The following is a 17,276-nucleotide window of genomic DNA, read 5'->3' as shown; positions in this document are numbered from 1 at the left end:
GCACTAACAAACTATATACCTATGTTTTGAAGAAATAATATTTTATTTGTCCAATTACGAAGGGTTCGGTGAATGCACTGATGAAGCTTGCAGGGTTCAGTACCTCCAATGAGGTTAAGAACCACTGTTTTAGAGGCTTCTATCCAGAGGGTGGCGGTAATGCGCCAATAAGTTGTTTGTCAACCTCCATTAAACATCAGAAGAAGAAGGAAAAAGAAGAAGTAGAAGAAGAAGTTTTGCAGAGTCTACTTCCGGGTTTTGTTACGCGTAGCGTTTGAGCTGTGTATATGATAAAACCGTCTGTCATTTACTTTATTGATTGAGCGCAGCCCTGTATGTGCGTCTCTCTCGGTTTTATCATGTTTGTTTAGCTGCCTCGTAATGACGCCACAGAGGGCGCACTCGCTGTGCTGGCCCTGATATGCACGTTAGGCTAAGTTAACAAGCTAACATTGGCAGGACTTAGTACTTGTTTGTTTACATTTTTTCAAAGATGTATACTTTATTATCTGGTTTGTATAAATACATGTTCCAAAAGGACGAATACTGCGTTTTGATTCTTGGACTGGACAACGCCGGGAAAACTGTGAGTTGCCTTAAAACCTGTACTTAATGTATGTAATCCTCATTAGAGAAGTCTGGATTAACTGATTTTACGACAACTGCGATTTCATAACCGTAAGAACTGTAAAAACTACGGTGCCCTGCCTCTCGCAAGTCACGTAATCTATGTGTGCTTTGCGGTGAAATCTCACGCCAGTCCCGTTTTCCGTGTGAGAGCCACTGAAACAGCCTTATTTCCACCATAACTGGCCGAAAAACTGAAGCGGAGGAGTTCACAGCGAAAGGAGAAATCCTCGTTTAGTTTCGGATTCTGACCAGCCTCGAAGAAACGGCTCTCTCTTTCTATTAACCATTTAAATGTAAAAAGAGTTTACTTCACTTGTACTGAGTGGCCATAGTATAAAAAAGACATGAAGAATGTCTACTTGAACCAGGATACGCTCCGTAATCAGAACAACTTCCGTCGGTGACCCTTCACAATATACGTCCCATACAGGTATACTGCTTATGATAACAGGAAACACACATTTTATTTGATTAGCCTATATTCACAAATCACAATTTGTCTCATAGGGCTTTAACAAGGTCTGACATCTTCTGCCCTTAACCCTCTAAAAGAGTAAGGAAAAACTACAAAAGAAAACCTTTTAGCAGGGTAAATAGAACTGAGAAACCTCAGAGAGAGCAACATGTGAGTGATCCCTCTCCCAGGACAGACAGAAGTGCAATAGATGCCACGCGTAATGGAGATCAGAAATTTACAGCATTGATTAGAATAAACACTTTGTTCTATAATGGAAGGTAAATTAATTGATGGGCTATTCACTAACCAACCTACCACAATAAAGTCACTTAATACCATAGCTCACATGATTTACTTTTAAATAGCCAAACGTTACACTATAAAAACTAACTGGATAAAGTTGATGATGATACAAAATATTATAGTTCAGTGGCTATATTATTAGCTATATATTGCTTGTTGTCTGTCCTTTTCCTTCTATAGTATCGATAACTGTGAAACCGTGGTATTTCCTCTAACAATACATCTTGGCCTCCCTTCCGCTGACTATGTTTGTCAGCAGGATTACATTAAAAGTACGGATCCCACTTTTACTTAACCTAGTGGCGCTGGGGAGTTGTTTGGGTGCAGTTCAGTCCAGAGATATCTCATATTCATTTAATATGTTTGACGTTTATGTGAGTCACTGCTCTATCAAAGGTTTGGTCCGTTGTAGTCTTCACAACAGGAGATACAAATATAAATGGGAGATGTGACATTGATGAAGTAGTAATTTAATAAAATAAATGTTACACAGCATATTGTTTTCTCCTAGAGGGTTGGAAATGTCTCCATTCTTAGATGCATCGCGATGAGTATTTGGACAACCCTGCATCAATGCAGTGACTGAACATAATCGATTCATATTTTCCGCTACTTTCATTGTTTTAGCGATGTCTTGCTGCATAATTATAACCAGCGCTCCTTCAGGACAGACGCTCATTTAAGGTCTGGTCGTCCTGTGTTGGAGTCTCTGTCAAAGTCTGTTTCCTCCTCACTCCCTCTCTGACCAGTGCTCACTTTACACTTTAACAATAAACCCAGGACACCATAGTGAGATTTGTTTTTTTACGGTTATGAAACCATGACGTTATGAAACTGTGGTTTATCATAAAATTGCTTCATCCGACATCTAAGGATGCAACGATTAGTCGACAAAAAATCGATGACAAAAATAGTCCCCGACGAATTTAATCGTCGATGATTCGTTGGTTACGTCATATCGGGTTTTTCGTGCCGTGCAGCTGCACTAAACGTTGATTTACCGGAGGTGCTGATGGAAGTAGCTGAGGAGTGAGCCATCTCGCTCCCTTCCTATCTCTTAAAGTCGTGCATGTGCAATAGCGACAAAACATGGACCGATGGTGGTGTCCGTTGCAACACCATCACGTACCAGAAAGTCAAAAGTATGGGAGAACTTCACCATTAACATAGCCCGAAAAAAACTACCTGCAATATTTGTAAAACGGACCTTGCTTTCCATGGAGGCAGGACACAACATTTGAAGAGGAGGCACGTTTGACATCGTAACGTAGATGATGCAGACTCGCCTCGGTAAGATGTCCTGTTATCTAGCTTGCTATATAAAAGTATATACCTGTGCGCAGGATTCTACCATTCATTACCAAAATATGGTTTAAACTTTTTTTTAACGTGTTTAAAAGCGTAATATTATCCTATTGCCTGCCAAACATCTTCTTTAATCACAATCATGCAGTCGAAAAAAGTCTGTAGTTTCGTCGTGCGAAAAATGTGCGCGACACGCATAACACTGTACAGAGAGCCACTGCAGAGGGCTCTTCAGCCGATCCCTGAGCTAGTGACTTTAAGTTGCACACATGCTCTGGAAGCGCAGGTCGGTCTTAAAATCCTGAGTGATTTCTCTCACCAGGTGCTGGAAGGGCAGCTTGCGGATCAGCAGCTCCGTAGATTTCTGGTAGCGACGGATCTCTGTCAGAGCCTCGGTACCGGGCCTGTAACGGTACCGGTGAGGTTTCTTAACGCGGCCGCCGGCCGGGGCTCTCATGAGCAGCCCTGGTCTCCAGCTGCTTCCTGGGGGCTTTGCCTCCAGGGGATTCACGAGCGGCATTTGCATAATTTCCATAGATTTATTTAGAGAGTGAATAAACTCTTGAAACAGAGAAGTCCGTCATGTAATCCATTGATTTCAACAATGTAACTATTCTGAATACCATCTACTTAAATTTTAACTGTAACGGAATACAGTTACTCATAATTTTCCGGTACATGTATTCCATTACTCCCCAACACTGTCGCTTAGGGGTGCAATGATTAGTCGACGTCGTCGACAAAAATCGATGACCAAAATAGTCGCCGACGAATTTACTCGTCGATGATTCGTTGGTGACGTCATAGCGCGTGTTTCTCGTGCCGCGCAGCGGAACTAAACGTCGTTTTACCGGAGGTGCTGATGGAAGTAGCTGAGGAGTGAGCCATCTCGCTCCCTTCCTATCTCTGAAAGTCGCACATGTGCAATAGCGACGAAACATGGACCAATGTCGGCGTCCGCTGCCGCGCACAGTCGCGCACCAGGAAGTAAAAAGTTCGGGAGAACTTCACCCGTAACATGGCCCGAGAAAAACTACCTGCAGTATCTGTACAGCGGACCTTCTCTCCAGGGCAGCAGGACACGCGCATGTGAGGAGGAGGCACGTTTGACTTCGTAACGGAGACGATGCGGACTCGCCTCTGTCAGACGTTATATATAAACGTATATACCTGCGCGCAGGATTCTAGCATCCATTACAAAAATATGGTTTAAACTTTTTATTAACCGGAAGTTGATATTTTAAGCCTGACATAGGGCTGGGCGATTTTTCGATCCCGATTCGGGATCGAGATAAAATTTTGATCGATTTCGATTATCTCCTCGTGACATGTATTCGATCTCACGTGGCAAAAGTAAGCGCAACAACAGTGTCGGAGTCTGCCGGCTGCCGTCTGCAGTTAGGACACGACACGCCCCCTTCCCATCGTGAGAGCTGCTGCAGTTGCGAGAGAGAGAACAAGAGAGAACGAAGTTGAAAAAATGAGTGAAACTGAAGTCGAGGACAGCGAAAATAATGCCGAATGTGAGAGCGACATCCCTACATCACCCGGAACCGAAGACATTTTCGAAAAAAAGCGTAACGCGACGTCAGTTGTGTGGACGTGGTTTGGATACGGCTAAAAGGACGAGGAGCAGACGAAGCCGGTCTGCAAAATATGCGGCCGGTCGGTACCAGCCAGGACGGGAAACACCACAAACCTTTTCAATCACCTGAGACGGCACCATCCGTGTGATTACACAGAGAGTTTGACTCTGCGGGCTCAAGTTTGCACGACACCAAACAAAGAGACAGGCAAGACCACTACGTCTCCCGTTAGCATCGCTAACGTTAGCGATGCTATGTTAGCAAAACAACAGTCCATCCAGTCGTGTTTTGCATATGAAAACAATCGAAGCGGGGAAAAAATATAACGAGCGCTATTACTTATTGCTTAGCTACAGATATGATGCCCCTGAGCACAGTGGAGAGGGACGGCTTCAGGAAACTGATCAAAAACTACATATCGTGTTAAGAATCGAGATCGATCAATATGGAAAAACATATCGTGATAACATTTTTTCCCATATCGCCCAGCCCTAGCCTGACATGGATATCAGAAGTTGAACACAACAAATGCAGTATTAAGAAATATTGAGTAAAATGCAGGTTTCATACTCGACATACTCAGAGAGAGAGAGAGACATAGACTTAATGTTGTAGTCTGAGTTTTTTATTTTGTAATTTGTTTTAAATTAAATTATTGTAACAGTTAGAGTCTATAACACTTTCTAAATAACAACAATGTTTATCTGACTGATTGTATTAATTGAACAAAAATGAGCCACGTGCAGTAATATAGAAAATTGTGGATGTGAGACAACGATGCATCGTTGTGAACCGAATCGTTATCAAATCGTGAGGCTAGTCAAGATGCACACCTCTTTTTCCATTTACAAAACATTAATATTTAGAATGTAGAATCCATGTGCACCACCTACATGTGCATGCTCTATTTCACAATGAAATAGTCTTTTTCATTCATGCAGAATCCAAAGATCATAAATGTTCAGAATTGTTTCGCTTTGCAGTATAGGCACTGTATCTGCACCCCCCCCCCCCCGCCAATGTGTTGATTTGCATCTTTGATTATTCATATATCTGTATAAAAACATCCATGTAGTGTATGTTATTGTTTAAGCCAGGTGGAATTCTTTAAAACATTTAGGGCCGTATCCTTGGACGTACAGGCCTAACAGCACCTATTTGGTGAAGGGACAGGGTATAGCCAAGAGAAGAACCCCTTGCATTTCATTGCATATCAGTATGATTGGGCAGAACCTTAAAATCATGCCCCTTAACATTGCAATATTGGGAATAGTCAACATTTTCGTAGATTTTTAAGGAAATTATGTCTGGGTGTTCGTGTTAATGTTTTTTCAATGTTTGGTCGTCTTGTGACTTTCAAGTTACTCAGGCCCTGTACTACAAATGTGCTCATCGGTGTAACTTCAGGTTAAAATTCATGGTTTCCGGTTCTACAAAGTTTGTTCACTTCTTATCAGGGTAAATCACCATGGTAACTTATGCTGAACGGCTTACCTGCTTCAGAGCAGTTTAATTTGGAGATAAGAGCTCAAGCAGTATGAAAGCTCCGCCCTCTGACTAATCAATTCCTTTCAAACATGACATCACCGTTCTTAGAGGATCCTTTGGCGCCAGGGGTGGACTGTTAGAGGGTCTCTGTAGAGAACAAGGGTCTTCAGAATCTGTAGACCCAATATAGATTCTCATCAGATGGAAGAAGTTAGCTGAGCATAAGCAACCTCACAATAAGTGGAAATGTGCTTACTGAACCGCAGACTGTCTGCATCGGTCTACGTTTCTTTACTTGTGGGACTTACTTATATTGATGAATGGGTGTGTTGTGTTAGCAGTAGGATAACCAGACATAGTTTTATAATTCTTTGATTCCCTTTAAGTAGGCTTATCCTATGAAAGTTAATATTTATTTGGAATGGGGGGTAAATAATTTACAGATTTACCTCTCTCTCTCTCGTCACAGAGTTAATTACGCTATCAGTAGTGTGTAGGCAAATCTGCTGTTTGAGCTTCATCACCATGAAATGCCAGACTTACAAAGTCACACAAAACAGCAAAAATACTCAGTGATAAACATTATAATTAAATCTGTGATGCTGACCCTTAAATGATCTCATGTTTATTTTCTATTCTAGTCATGTGATCATTTTGTACAAATGTTGCCACGTTGTAACTGTTGCCTGTCATTGTTATTGAGTTTAATCATAATAAGAAAAGGTTTCTGTATAACACCTTTGTTTAAGTGTTTTACAGACAGTGGAGATGAAAATACAATCATGTTAAAAAGTAGAATACATTTTAATAATACATTAGAACATTTTAAAATTGAATGAAATGAAAATTCACAAAACAGGAAAGAAAGAAAATGATTATAAGATATATTCTAAGAAAAAATATAAGCGTGCAGGAGTACAGGCAAGTGCCAGATCTCTGCTTAAGGCTTAAGCAGAGAAATGTAAGGTTTTAGACCTTCACTGAACTAGCTTCTCTGATATCTAGTGGCAGTCTGTTCCACAACCTTGGAGGGTATTAACAAAAGATGGATGACTAATTTTCTTTTCAAATAGACTTGATGCAGATGATCTCAGTTAGGGCTGAACGATATATCAAAAATCTATCGTCATCGCGATATCAACGTGGGGGATAGACCATCTCAAAACACGGCCAAAACTACGATAAATGGTGTTCCATGTCCCATTTGGCCAATCAGATGGAGCCCTGCTGCCCTAGATAGATACTAAAGACATTCAGATCATTTACAGGCTTTTCCATCAATGAATCATTGTCAGAAAAAGAAAATAAGAAGAGAATAGAGAGAAAACAGAGCATTTGTCCACAGAGATTTGACGGAGCGACAGACCGTGTCACTCAATCTCCAACTAAATTCGACTGTGAAAACTTCTAGTGATCACGTTTGTCCCGAGTCAGATTCATCACTAGCGGTTGATTTTAAAGAAAAATTGTGTAGCTTATTTATGATCCCAGAACCTGAGGGAAAAGTAACAGCGCAAATACACACACAGTGTGATCTGACGCACTTGTAAAGTCAGACTGGGTAAAAACAACAGACTTTGTAAACTTAGTAAATGTATGGAAAGCTGTAGGAGATGGTGTCTAGTTACGTTTGGTTTGAAGACACGTTTGAGACACAATAGGAGTGACCCAATGTGTCATGTATATGATGTGATCTAATGACCTTTCTGAATATCTTAGCTTGTGCAATTATATGTAACTTGTTACACAACATGCATGGTCTGACTTATCCTCTTGACTAACTGTTGTCTCTTTCTGCAGACCTTTCTGGAACAAACCAAAACAAAGTTCAGTAAGAACTACAAAGGAATGAATTTATCAAAGATCACAACTACAGTTGGTCTTAATAGTAAGTGAATGTTTCAATGAGTGTTTTTCATGATGAGTGATACGCTTGTGACTACCCTGGGTGCATCACTGTTCGGTTAGACCCTCAAAATTGTGTACAGGTGTACTTACACTGCATTCGGAAAGTATTCACAGCGCTTCACTTTTTCCACATTTTGTTATGTTACAGCCTTATTCTTAAATGTATTAAATTCATTTGTGTCCTCAAAAGTCTACAAACAATACCCCATGATGACAAAGTGGAAAAGGTTTTTTAGAAATGTTTGCAAATTTATTAAAAATAAAAAACGAACAAAAATCACATGTACATAAGTGTTCACAGCCTTTGCTCAATACTTTGTTGAAGCACCTTTGGGAGCAATAACAGCCTCAAGTCTTTGAGTATGATGCTACAAGATTGGCACACCTATTTTTGTGCAGTTTTGCCCATCCTTATTTGCAAGACCTCTCAAGCTTCATTAGGTTGGATGGGGAGCGTTGGTCCCCATGCATTTTCAGATCTCTCCAGAGATGATCGCTCAGGTTCAATTCTGGGCTCTGGCTGGGCCACTCAAGGACATTCACAGAATTGTCCTGAAGCCAACGACGAAAGTCATCGTCGTTGTCCTGTTGGAAGATGAACCTTCGCCCCAGTCTGAGGTCCAGAGTGCTCTCTGGAGCAGGTTTTCGTCACAGATGTCTCTGTACATTGCTACTTTCATCTTTCCCTCGATCCCGACTAGTCTCCAAGTTCCTGCCCCTGAAAAACATCCCCACAACACGATGCTGCCACCACCATGCTTCACTGTAGGGATGGTATTGGCCAGCTGATGAGCGTTGGCTGGTTTCCTCCAGACATGACGCTTGGCATTCAGGCCAAAGAGTTCAATGACGGATGATGGAGGCTACTGTGCTTATTGGGACCTTCAATGCTGCAGAATTTTTTCTGTGCCTCAATACAATCCTGTCTCGGAGGTCTACAGACAATTCCTTGGACCTCATGGCTTGGGTTGTGCTCTGACATGCGCTGTCAACTGTGGGACCTTATATAGACAGGTGTGTGCCTTTCCAAATCGTGTCTAATCAACTGAATTTACCACAGGTGGACTACAATCAAGTTGTACAAACATCTCAAGAATGATCAGTGGATACATTGATCATTCTTGCTCAATGCACCTGAGCTAAATTTTGAGTGTCATGGCAAAGGCTGTGAATACGTATGTACATGCGTTTTGTTCGTTTCTTATTTTTAAAAAATTTGCTGAAATTTCTGAAAAACATTTTTCACTTTTTCATCATGGGTTATTGTGTGTAGAATTTTGAGGAATAAATGAATTTAATCCATTTTGGCATAAGGCTCTAACATAACAAAATGTGGATGGGCTGTGATTACTTTCCGGATGCACTGTATGTATGCGTCGACATGTACAACTCCTGAAGATGTAGTGATTAATAATTTGCAATAGTTATCATAACTTTGGAAAGTCATTTATATGTCTCCTTTCTGAAAGAATTTGTATAGCACTTAACTCGTATGCTGTGATCACCTGATGCTGCTTATCTTATAGTTTACAATTGGTGCTTGATTTTCACTTGTCTCACTGTCCTCCCTAGTTGGTACAATTGACATGGGCAAGGCTCGTCTTATGTTCTGGGATCTGGGAGGTCAGGATGAGCTTCAGTCTCTGTGGGACAAGGTGAGTTAAAAATTACCACCAACAATATCCTGAGAGGAATTCTTCAGTAGCCACACACTTTTTAGATTTCCTGTAACATGTTTTAAATACCCTGACCAAACCAACATCAAACTGATGGCATTATGTTATGTAATGAATTTTTCTAAAATATAAATATATATATACATTCATAGTCAGGGTGCTAAATGAATGCTACATCCACATTACTGTGTTTTCGGTTTAAAATGCATCTCTTTTGCTATGGTTATTCCTGGTATCAACATAACTCCTGAGTTTTCCAGCCCCCAAAATAAAGAGATTTGGAAAAACTGCTTGCCCAATTTAAAGGTCCAGTGTGTAAGATTTATGTGACAGGGATCTATTGACATAGGTTTTATATAAAATAATCCTAGTGATGTTTTCACGAGTGTGTTCATCTAAATTATACAAATTGTTGTTTTATTTGCCCGAGAATGGGCCATTTATATTTAAATTAGTGCTGTTAACCGATTAAAAAAAATGAATAAAGTTAATGGATTTGTATTTATATAGCGCTTTTCTAGTCTGATGAAGACCACTCAAAGCACTTTACAGTACAGTTTCACCCATTCACACACACATTCATACAGTGCATCTACTTGCAGCACTTTGTTATTCTATGGGGGGCTATTGAGGGTTCAGCATCTTGCCCAAGGACACTTTGGCATGCAGATGGTTCAGACTGGGGATCGAACCGCCGACCTTCAGGTTGGAGGACGACCACTCTACCCCTCAGCCACGGCCGCCCGCCTATTGACTTAATCAAGTCAATAGGCTGTGATTAATCATGATTAATCACACAATTAAAATACTACTATTTACAAGTACAGTGTTTGAATAAAGAAATGTATGACAAACTGGATAGGGCTTTTTAAAAGTTTATTTTACATCTCAGCCAATTATAATATCTTAATTCACAGAGCAACAACACCCATAAAATGCAAACTTAATTAGCAGACAACCAGATCGAGTACAAAAATAACTGCTTGTTAACCTGTTAATAATTTGTAAAATGATGTTTTTTTACCCACATGAATTTTACATTGAGTAGGCTTAAGGTTTAAAAAGAAAATGAATGCCATGGTGTCTTTGAAGAGACAAAGTAAACAATCCCTTTTCAAACTCTACAATGAATAACATTACTTGATACTTGTGAACTTGTGTCAAATTACTCCAGTCATGAAGTCTTCCTTTTCTTTTAACCTGCTCATCACGGGCACCTGTGTGCCACTGTAGTAAACATGCCTCTGAAATTGGGCTCTACTCTATGACTGATTAAAGTGCCTCATCATTAGAATGAATACAAAGTCTCATGGAGTGTTTGGCATTGCCCACAACATCCATAATGAACTGCCAACTTAAACAGAAGACAAGCATATAAAGTCAACATTACATTGAGTGGGCTGAAAGCTGAATTATAAACTGAATGTCATAAGTGTCTTAAAAGAAACAAAGTGAACAGTACTTTTCGCACACTTAGTTCTATAACAATAACTGTGAGTAAACGTGTTGTGTGACATGACTTCAGTCAACCAATTCATCGTCTACTTTCCTTCTAACCAGTCAGAGACTCTGACTCTGACCCCAACAGTAGGAGCACTTTCTTCTTTGGTGGCTCTGGTTCCATTTCATCGCTGCAGGGCTGTGATTCAGTTTCTCTGTCCTTCGGCACCTGACTCAGCTTTTGCCACACCTCTTCCCTCTCTGCCCTCTTTGGGCAGGCACCTGAGGTCCTTGAATCTGGGATCTAGAGCTGTTGCTACCTTTAACCATGACAGGTTTGTGTTCTCCTTTCGTGTGTTGAGGTCCCCTTTGAATGCAGCCTTGAAGCGCCCTATGTAGGCAGGGTCAACATCGGAAATCTCCATTGTACGCAGAAGGTGGCAGGGTGCAGGCAGGACCACAGAGCAGGACACATATTTGTCACCCCCCAAGAGCTCAGTAACATACCTTCAAACACACAAACAAGACAGAATTATAGACTACTTTTTTCATTCATAACACCCATATAGTGGAAAGGCCTAAAATTATTTCTAAAAGAAAATATATTGGAGAAAATAAATGAGTTGAGACTAGGAAAATCACTTTACCTACATGGCTCCAGCAGTCTTTCCAAGTTTGCTAGCCTGTCCTATTCAGCTGAGGTTAGCGTGGCCAAGTTGTGCTTCTGCTGGGCAAGTGTTGCCTTCAGTGGCTCTTTGTTGTGCTGGATACGCTTTATCATCTCCAGTGTTGAATTCCAGCGTGTGGCTACATCCTGGATGAGTGACTCTTCTGTCTGTTCATGGGAAGCTTACTGAACTTTCAGCTCTGCTGTGTTTGCAGAACTGTGTTTAAAAATGTCCGACGATTTTGCGGCACTTGGCTAATGCACCATCAAACCCGCTGTCACGGAGAGACACTGTGATCTTCCGCTGTATAATGTGAGCTACACAAGGCATATGCTCGAATAATAGACTCCTGGCTGCCGCTACCATATTACGAGCACTATCTGTTCCAATAGTGATGACCCTGTCCGTTATCCCCCACTCTTTAGCAACGTCAAGAAACTGGCGAGCGCATGCTTCAGCGAAATGCCTTTCCTCTGTTTTCACTACACCTAACGCAAACGAGTGCAGCTGCCAATTATCATCTATTAGATGAGCTGTCATGCCGAGGTAGTTATGGTTGCCTATGGTTGTCCAGTGGTCTTCTGTCAGTGCAATAAATGAAGCTCGTGCCAGCTGCTCCACTTTCGTTGCCTTTTCACTTCCATATAGTTCATGGATTCTTGTGACAATAGTTCCTCTCAAAGGTGTTTAGTAGGATGAGTCCCCTGAGGCGATCTGGATAATGTCTCGAAGCCCCTTGTCTTCATCTATGTTGATGGGTCTGCAGTCTATTGCGATAGCATTAGTTAGCTTAGTTGTTGTCGTTTTGTTGACAGAGCTGGCTCTGCTGCACTCCGCCAGTGTAGCTTGACGAGCACGGCTTGATCTCGTCTCGGTGTTAGCGTCTGTGTTAGCAATGACCTGCTTTGCACGAAGATGTTACTTCAGACTCATTGTACTACGGTGGAAAGACAGTTCATCACTGCAGTATGTACACACAACTTTGGTTTTATCTAAACTCCCATTCCGAAGCTTTTAAAATCTAAATTTGCCGTTAAGCACACAGGGGTCCGTCTCCTCACTCCTCACTTCACTACTTCTGCAACCACAGGCAGGTAAACATCGGCGATGGAGGACTACGGCAGGAAATGTGGTCAGACTTTGTGATTAATTTGCGTTAAAAAAAAATTGTACGCGTTAAAGTTTCCTGATTAATTGAACGCTTTAACGCATTAACATTGACAGCCTTAATTGAATACTTTATATTTACATGGGGGGGGGGGGTCCCCTATATGGAGGCTGCCAAGTTTATTGTAGTAGCCCAGACTGGACAAACTAAACACCCTTTGAGTTTTTATGAAAACTGAAGGTTACCACAGGTATTCTTTCATGTTTGGAAGGGGAGGATGAGGTGAGGGGTATTCAGCTGCTGAATGCAACTTCACCGCTTTATTTCACTAAATTCTACACACTGCAACTTTAAGTCTAAAATCTGTTTTGCTGTATGGATGGGCAGAAGAGACATTTGGAAATGAGTGGTGTGACATAAAATTAATATTACTTTATTATTATTAGTTATAATAATCATAATAATCTATGATACCGGTGTACTTCCCACCCCTAAAATCTGCACTCACTCCCGGCTTGGTTTGTGTAAGTCATGACTTAAATCCCAGCCATGAATGCAGAGCACTGTTAACGCCTACTGTCAGTAACAGTTTCACCTTGTGGAATCCCTGCGCTTATTTTTCACCATTGTATTTTCTGTAACTAACTACCGCCTGAAGAGATGACATCTGCTTAATTGACAAAATGTATGACTAAAACTGTTCCTTGGTCCTACCGGTGTGCCAAACATTTAGCTGTTGCATCGTGTCGCTTCTCTCATCTCCATCCCTTTCAGTCTGAGAGTTGAGTTTACACTCACACACAGGCCCCGGGCCAGGCCTTTCCCCACTCAATCACACACAAGAACGCTACTGTCAATGAGGTTGATTGTCTAATTTGTTTAAGAAAAATGGCAAAAAGAACACCAACACAGTGTTTCCAATATCGACTGACATTGTAAAACGATTTGCACCACTGGTTCAGGATCAGAGCAGCGGCTGGTTTATGAAACACTTATTTGAACACATAAAAAAAAGTCCTGCATTATGCGCCGAGCGGTTCACTTGCCACACACAAGACAAGACATGCACGGCCAGGACATCAGGGTTAAAATTACTGGAACGATCCGGATTCATGATCCAACACCATTGATTAATAACTAAATGCATGTATTATTTTTGTTAGTGTGAAATGCGACAGAGACATCCAGACACGAACACACTGCTGCAGACAGGAGACAAGTTCCTCCTGAAAATATTAACGCAACAATGTGTAAGTTAACTTCATTTTTGTAGAAGAAGCAATGCTCCGTTTATTCAGGAACATCACCATCATAAATGAATTCGGCAGGGTTTTGTAATTACACTTCTACGTGTGAGTAGAACATTCACTGAATTACTTCCTGTTTGTCAATTCTTTAAAGTAAGAGCACAACATAAATTCTGTTGCTGCAATGTTTGTGTGGCTGTGAGGGTTGGCGGTTTGATTCCAGTCTTCCCCATTATTATTATATATTCATAGAGAAAGATGCATTGATGTACTGTAAAGACAAGAAAGGTTATGCATAAATACCAATAATTTACCACAAATCACCTGAATTACAGAGCTTTTGTTCTGAAAAGTTGTAAACTTGAATCTGAAGATTGTGTTGATCACTTAACAGACTTCTGAAATAGCTTGCACACATTGTGTGCCAGCAGTTTGGTAAATTCTTTAATTCTATATTTAAGCCACACACAATTCTATTTAATTTTATGAAAAACATTAACTATATTATCTTAATTGCAGACAAACCAGGTATGATGAGCACAAAATGATCTTACTGTAGACTGTATATAAAAAGCTCTACACATAATGTCCAGCACACAAACAATAAAATAGTGCCAGTATATTGTAAGACTGTTTTGAGGGGGAATCACTAAGGAATGATTCTGTAGTAGCTCCGGAGCATCAACAGGGGTCAGCATGGTTAGAATCGGCACTGCACTAGTTTTATATAGGTACTTCACTTCTGCCTTCATACCAATGCTGTTGGTTCTTTAAGGACAGGACCCTGCTCTAACATCCAGTGTCTCTCTCATATGTATTTGTAGTACTATGCTGAGTCACATGGAATCATCTATGTGATAGACTCAACTGATGAAGAGCGCCTGACAGAATCAAAGGAGGCCTTTGGTGAGTTACCCTCTGTCCTCCAGTATACTTCAATTTGTATCTGTGTCTGAAACAGCTGTAGTCAAACCTTCAATGCTTATTTCCTGGATATAATGGCCTGTTGATGGTTTTTATTTGCCGTAACATTTAAAACTTCAACAGACCAGTGTTGTTGTTCAGTGTAACATAACATAAAATGCTTTATAATATTTTATAAAACAATATGTGCAATATAAGGGATCTGAGAAAGGTATGTGATGATAGATGTTTTTTTTGTTTTTTTGTTGTGAATATTTGCATTTTGTCTCCTACAGAGAAAATGATCAACAGTGAGGTATTAGATGGTGTTCCTCTCCTTGTGCTGGCTAACAAGCAGGATGTTGCGGTACTCTATGATGTTTTTAATCATTAAGACCATGACCATATGATGATCATTTCAAAAATATGATTCATTATGATTTTACCCTTTGGCCACATTCCATTATGCCTCTGTTGTGGCCAGAGGGGTTTTGTTTTCAGTTTGTCTCCGTCTCCTTTTGTCCATCCTATCCTCGAGATAGTCCAGGATGAAGTGATTAGACATTTTGTGGTTTAAACGTCAGGGCCCCTGTGACCTCACATATCACATTAATTCATTAATTTCATGTTTGAACACATACAAGGGGCCAGAGTGATTGTTTTTCTTAATAATCTTATTTAATAATAGGCATACAGCAGAGCAAGAAGATCAGAGCCAAATCAATTAAATTTACTTATCCATATATCACAGATCTACAAATATACCAAAGGTGCTCTAAGTTAGCTCTTAGTTTTCATAAATATGAGTTTGAACAGACATTTATGTAAAGTTCAACTTGACTGGTTGGTGGAGGTATACAACCATAAGGCAGTAACTAGTTGTGAACTTGTTTGACTCATATCAAGTGAAAATGTACAATTCTTTGCTTCCAGCAGTTCTTCTCTGTTTTTTATCATTGTAAATTAAAAACCTTTGTGGTTTTTGACTCTTGGTCAGATAGGCAGGGGGAACACATCATCTTGAGGCATGTGATCTACCTTGTTTATCATTTCAATCTATTTTATAGACTATTTTATGCAAAAATATTTCAATAATGAAAATAATCATCAGTTTCATTAGCATCTACCCTATTATAAAGGTGACCCAGGTCATCCTTAGCTAAATTTGTATTTGAGATTTTGTTTTACCATAGTAGAGCCTGCACACTGAGGCCACTCTTTGCCGCAGGGAGTTTAATCAATCAACGTTTCGATCCAAAGAGGGATCTTGGTCTGTTTTTTTTTAGTGGTTGAAAGAGAACCACCCATATTTATAGGGAATACCAATGGGCTGATAGGCTGATGTGGTTAACTATTTCAACCACTTCAAGTGAAACACATACCAGTAAACACACACAAAGTGGAGTGACATAAGTATGCAGGCTCTAGTTTGTTTTTGTTGAATTTCCTTAGACCGCCTTGCACCTTTTGAACCATGCCACTAGCAGTCATTCTGCCTTTTATCTTCTCAGTTAAAAAGGAAAAATGTAAAAAATGTCTAAGTTAACATTGTCAGATATGTTGTTTTATCCAACTGACAGTAGATGTATATTTAGGAAAGAAAAGCATCAGTCACATCTGAGAACCTGAAACCAAGGTACTTTTTGTGTCAGCTTGATTGACTGGTTTTGACAGCTTTATCTTTGCAGTTGTAGCCTTCAGTCACATCTTGTGTTTCCTCTTTTTTCAGAACTGTTTGTCTGTACCGGACATTAAAACAGCCTTCAGTGACTGTGCCCCGAAAATTGGAAAGAGAGACTGTTTAGTCCAGCCTTGTACTGCCCTCACAGGGTAAGATGCTACTCTATGATAGACTGTACATAACTTGGGATGGGAAGTGTATATTATTAACACCGTGTCACTAGTATAACAAAATTATAATTATCATCATAACCAGGATATCACAATAGCCCTAGCATGATTTTTATGGGTTCCCTTATTAAATGTTTTTACAATTCTTTGAACAAGAATCATGAAGTCGTTTTCCTGCATCAAGTTTTATTATTTCTCACTGTGACACTGAGTCTGTGACTCAATTTCTGGAGACTTGGGCTGCTTTCAGACATTCATGGAACTGTTCAGGATAATGCGTAACTAACTTAAGACTTGTTCTCTTGCAGGGACGGAGTAAACGAAGGCATAGAATGGATGGTGAAATGTGTGGTCAGGAACATTCACAAACCTCCCAGACAGAAGGACATAACATAAGAAGTCATCAGAACTCTTTACCCTCATTTGGAAGTGAGGGTTTCTCCTTGTGGACATTCCATTAAAACCCTTTAGCTGATGAAAACTCCACTCTTTAGTCGGCTGTGACTTTTTGTTTTCCTTTAGGAGTTCATTAAAAATTTGTGGCAGTATTTTTATCATGAAAAATAATTGAAGACATGTTTTGGACCGCTGTCTCTTTTCCACTTGTTCTTGTTATAATGTGGTTCACTGTTCTCCCTTAATCAAATTAACTTAAGCTTATTTGTAAAAAAAAATTTAAGTTGATTAAAGTAAAATGTTACAGCTA

The 17,276-nt window shown here is 40.2% G+C and overlaps 1 protein-coding gene across 2 annotated transcripts; it reads left to right on the top strand.

Moving 5' to 3' along the window:
* Nucleotides 1–233: 233 nt before the first annotated feature.
* arfrp1 (ADP-ribosylation factor related protein 1) lies at nucleotides 234–17,276 on the top strand. Of its 2 annotated transcripts, XM_061070182.1 has the most exons (8): nucleotides 234–586; nucleotides 7,570–7,657; nucleotides 9,250–9,332; nucleotides 13,733–13,819; nucleotides 14,641–14,722; nucleotides 15,016–15,086; nucleotides 16,449–16,549; nucleotides 16,879–17,276. In XM_061070182.1, the coding sequence occupies exons 1-8, from the start codon at nucleotides 494–496 to the stop codon at nucleotides 16,964–16,966; spliced, it is 693 nt and encodes a 230-aa protein (XP_060926165.1). In that variant the 5' UTR covers nucleotides 234–493; the 3' UTR covers nucleotides 16,967–17,276. The 2 variants fall into 2 exon arrangements, with proteins under 2 accessions (XP_060926165.1, XP_060926166.1); XM_061070183.1 differs by lacking the exon at nucleotides 13,733–13,819.

The sequence above is a fragment of the Limanda limanda genome, chromosome 4, assembly GCF_963576545.1.
Source record: "Limanda limanda chromosome 4, fLimLim1.1, whole genome shotgun sequence".
Taxonomy (NCBI): Eukaryota; Metazoa; Chordata; class Actinopteri; order Pleuronectiformes; family Pleuronectidae; genus Limanda; species Limanda limanda.
This window is presented reverse-complemented; position numbering and strand designations above follow the sequence as displayed.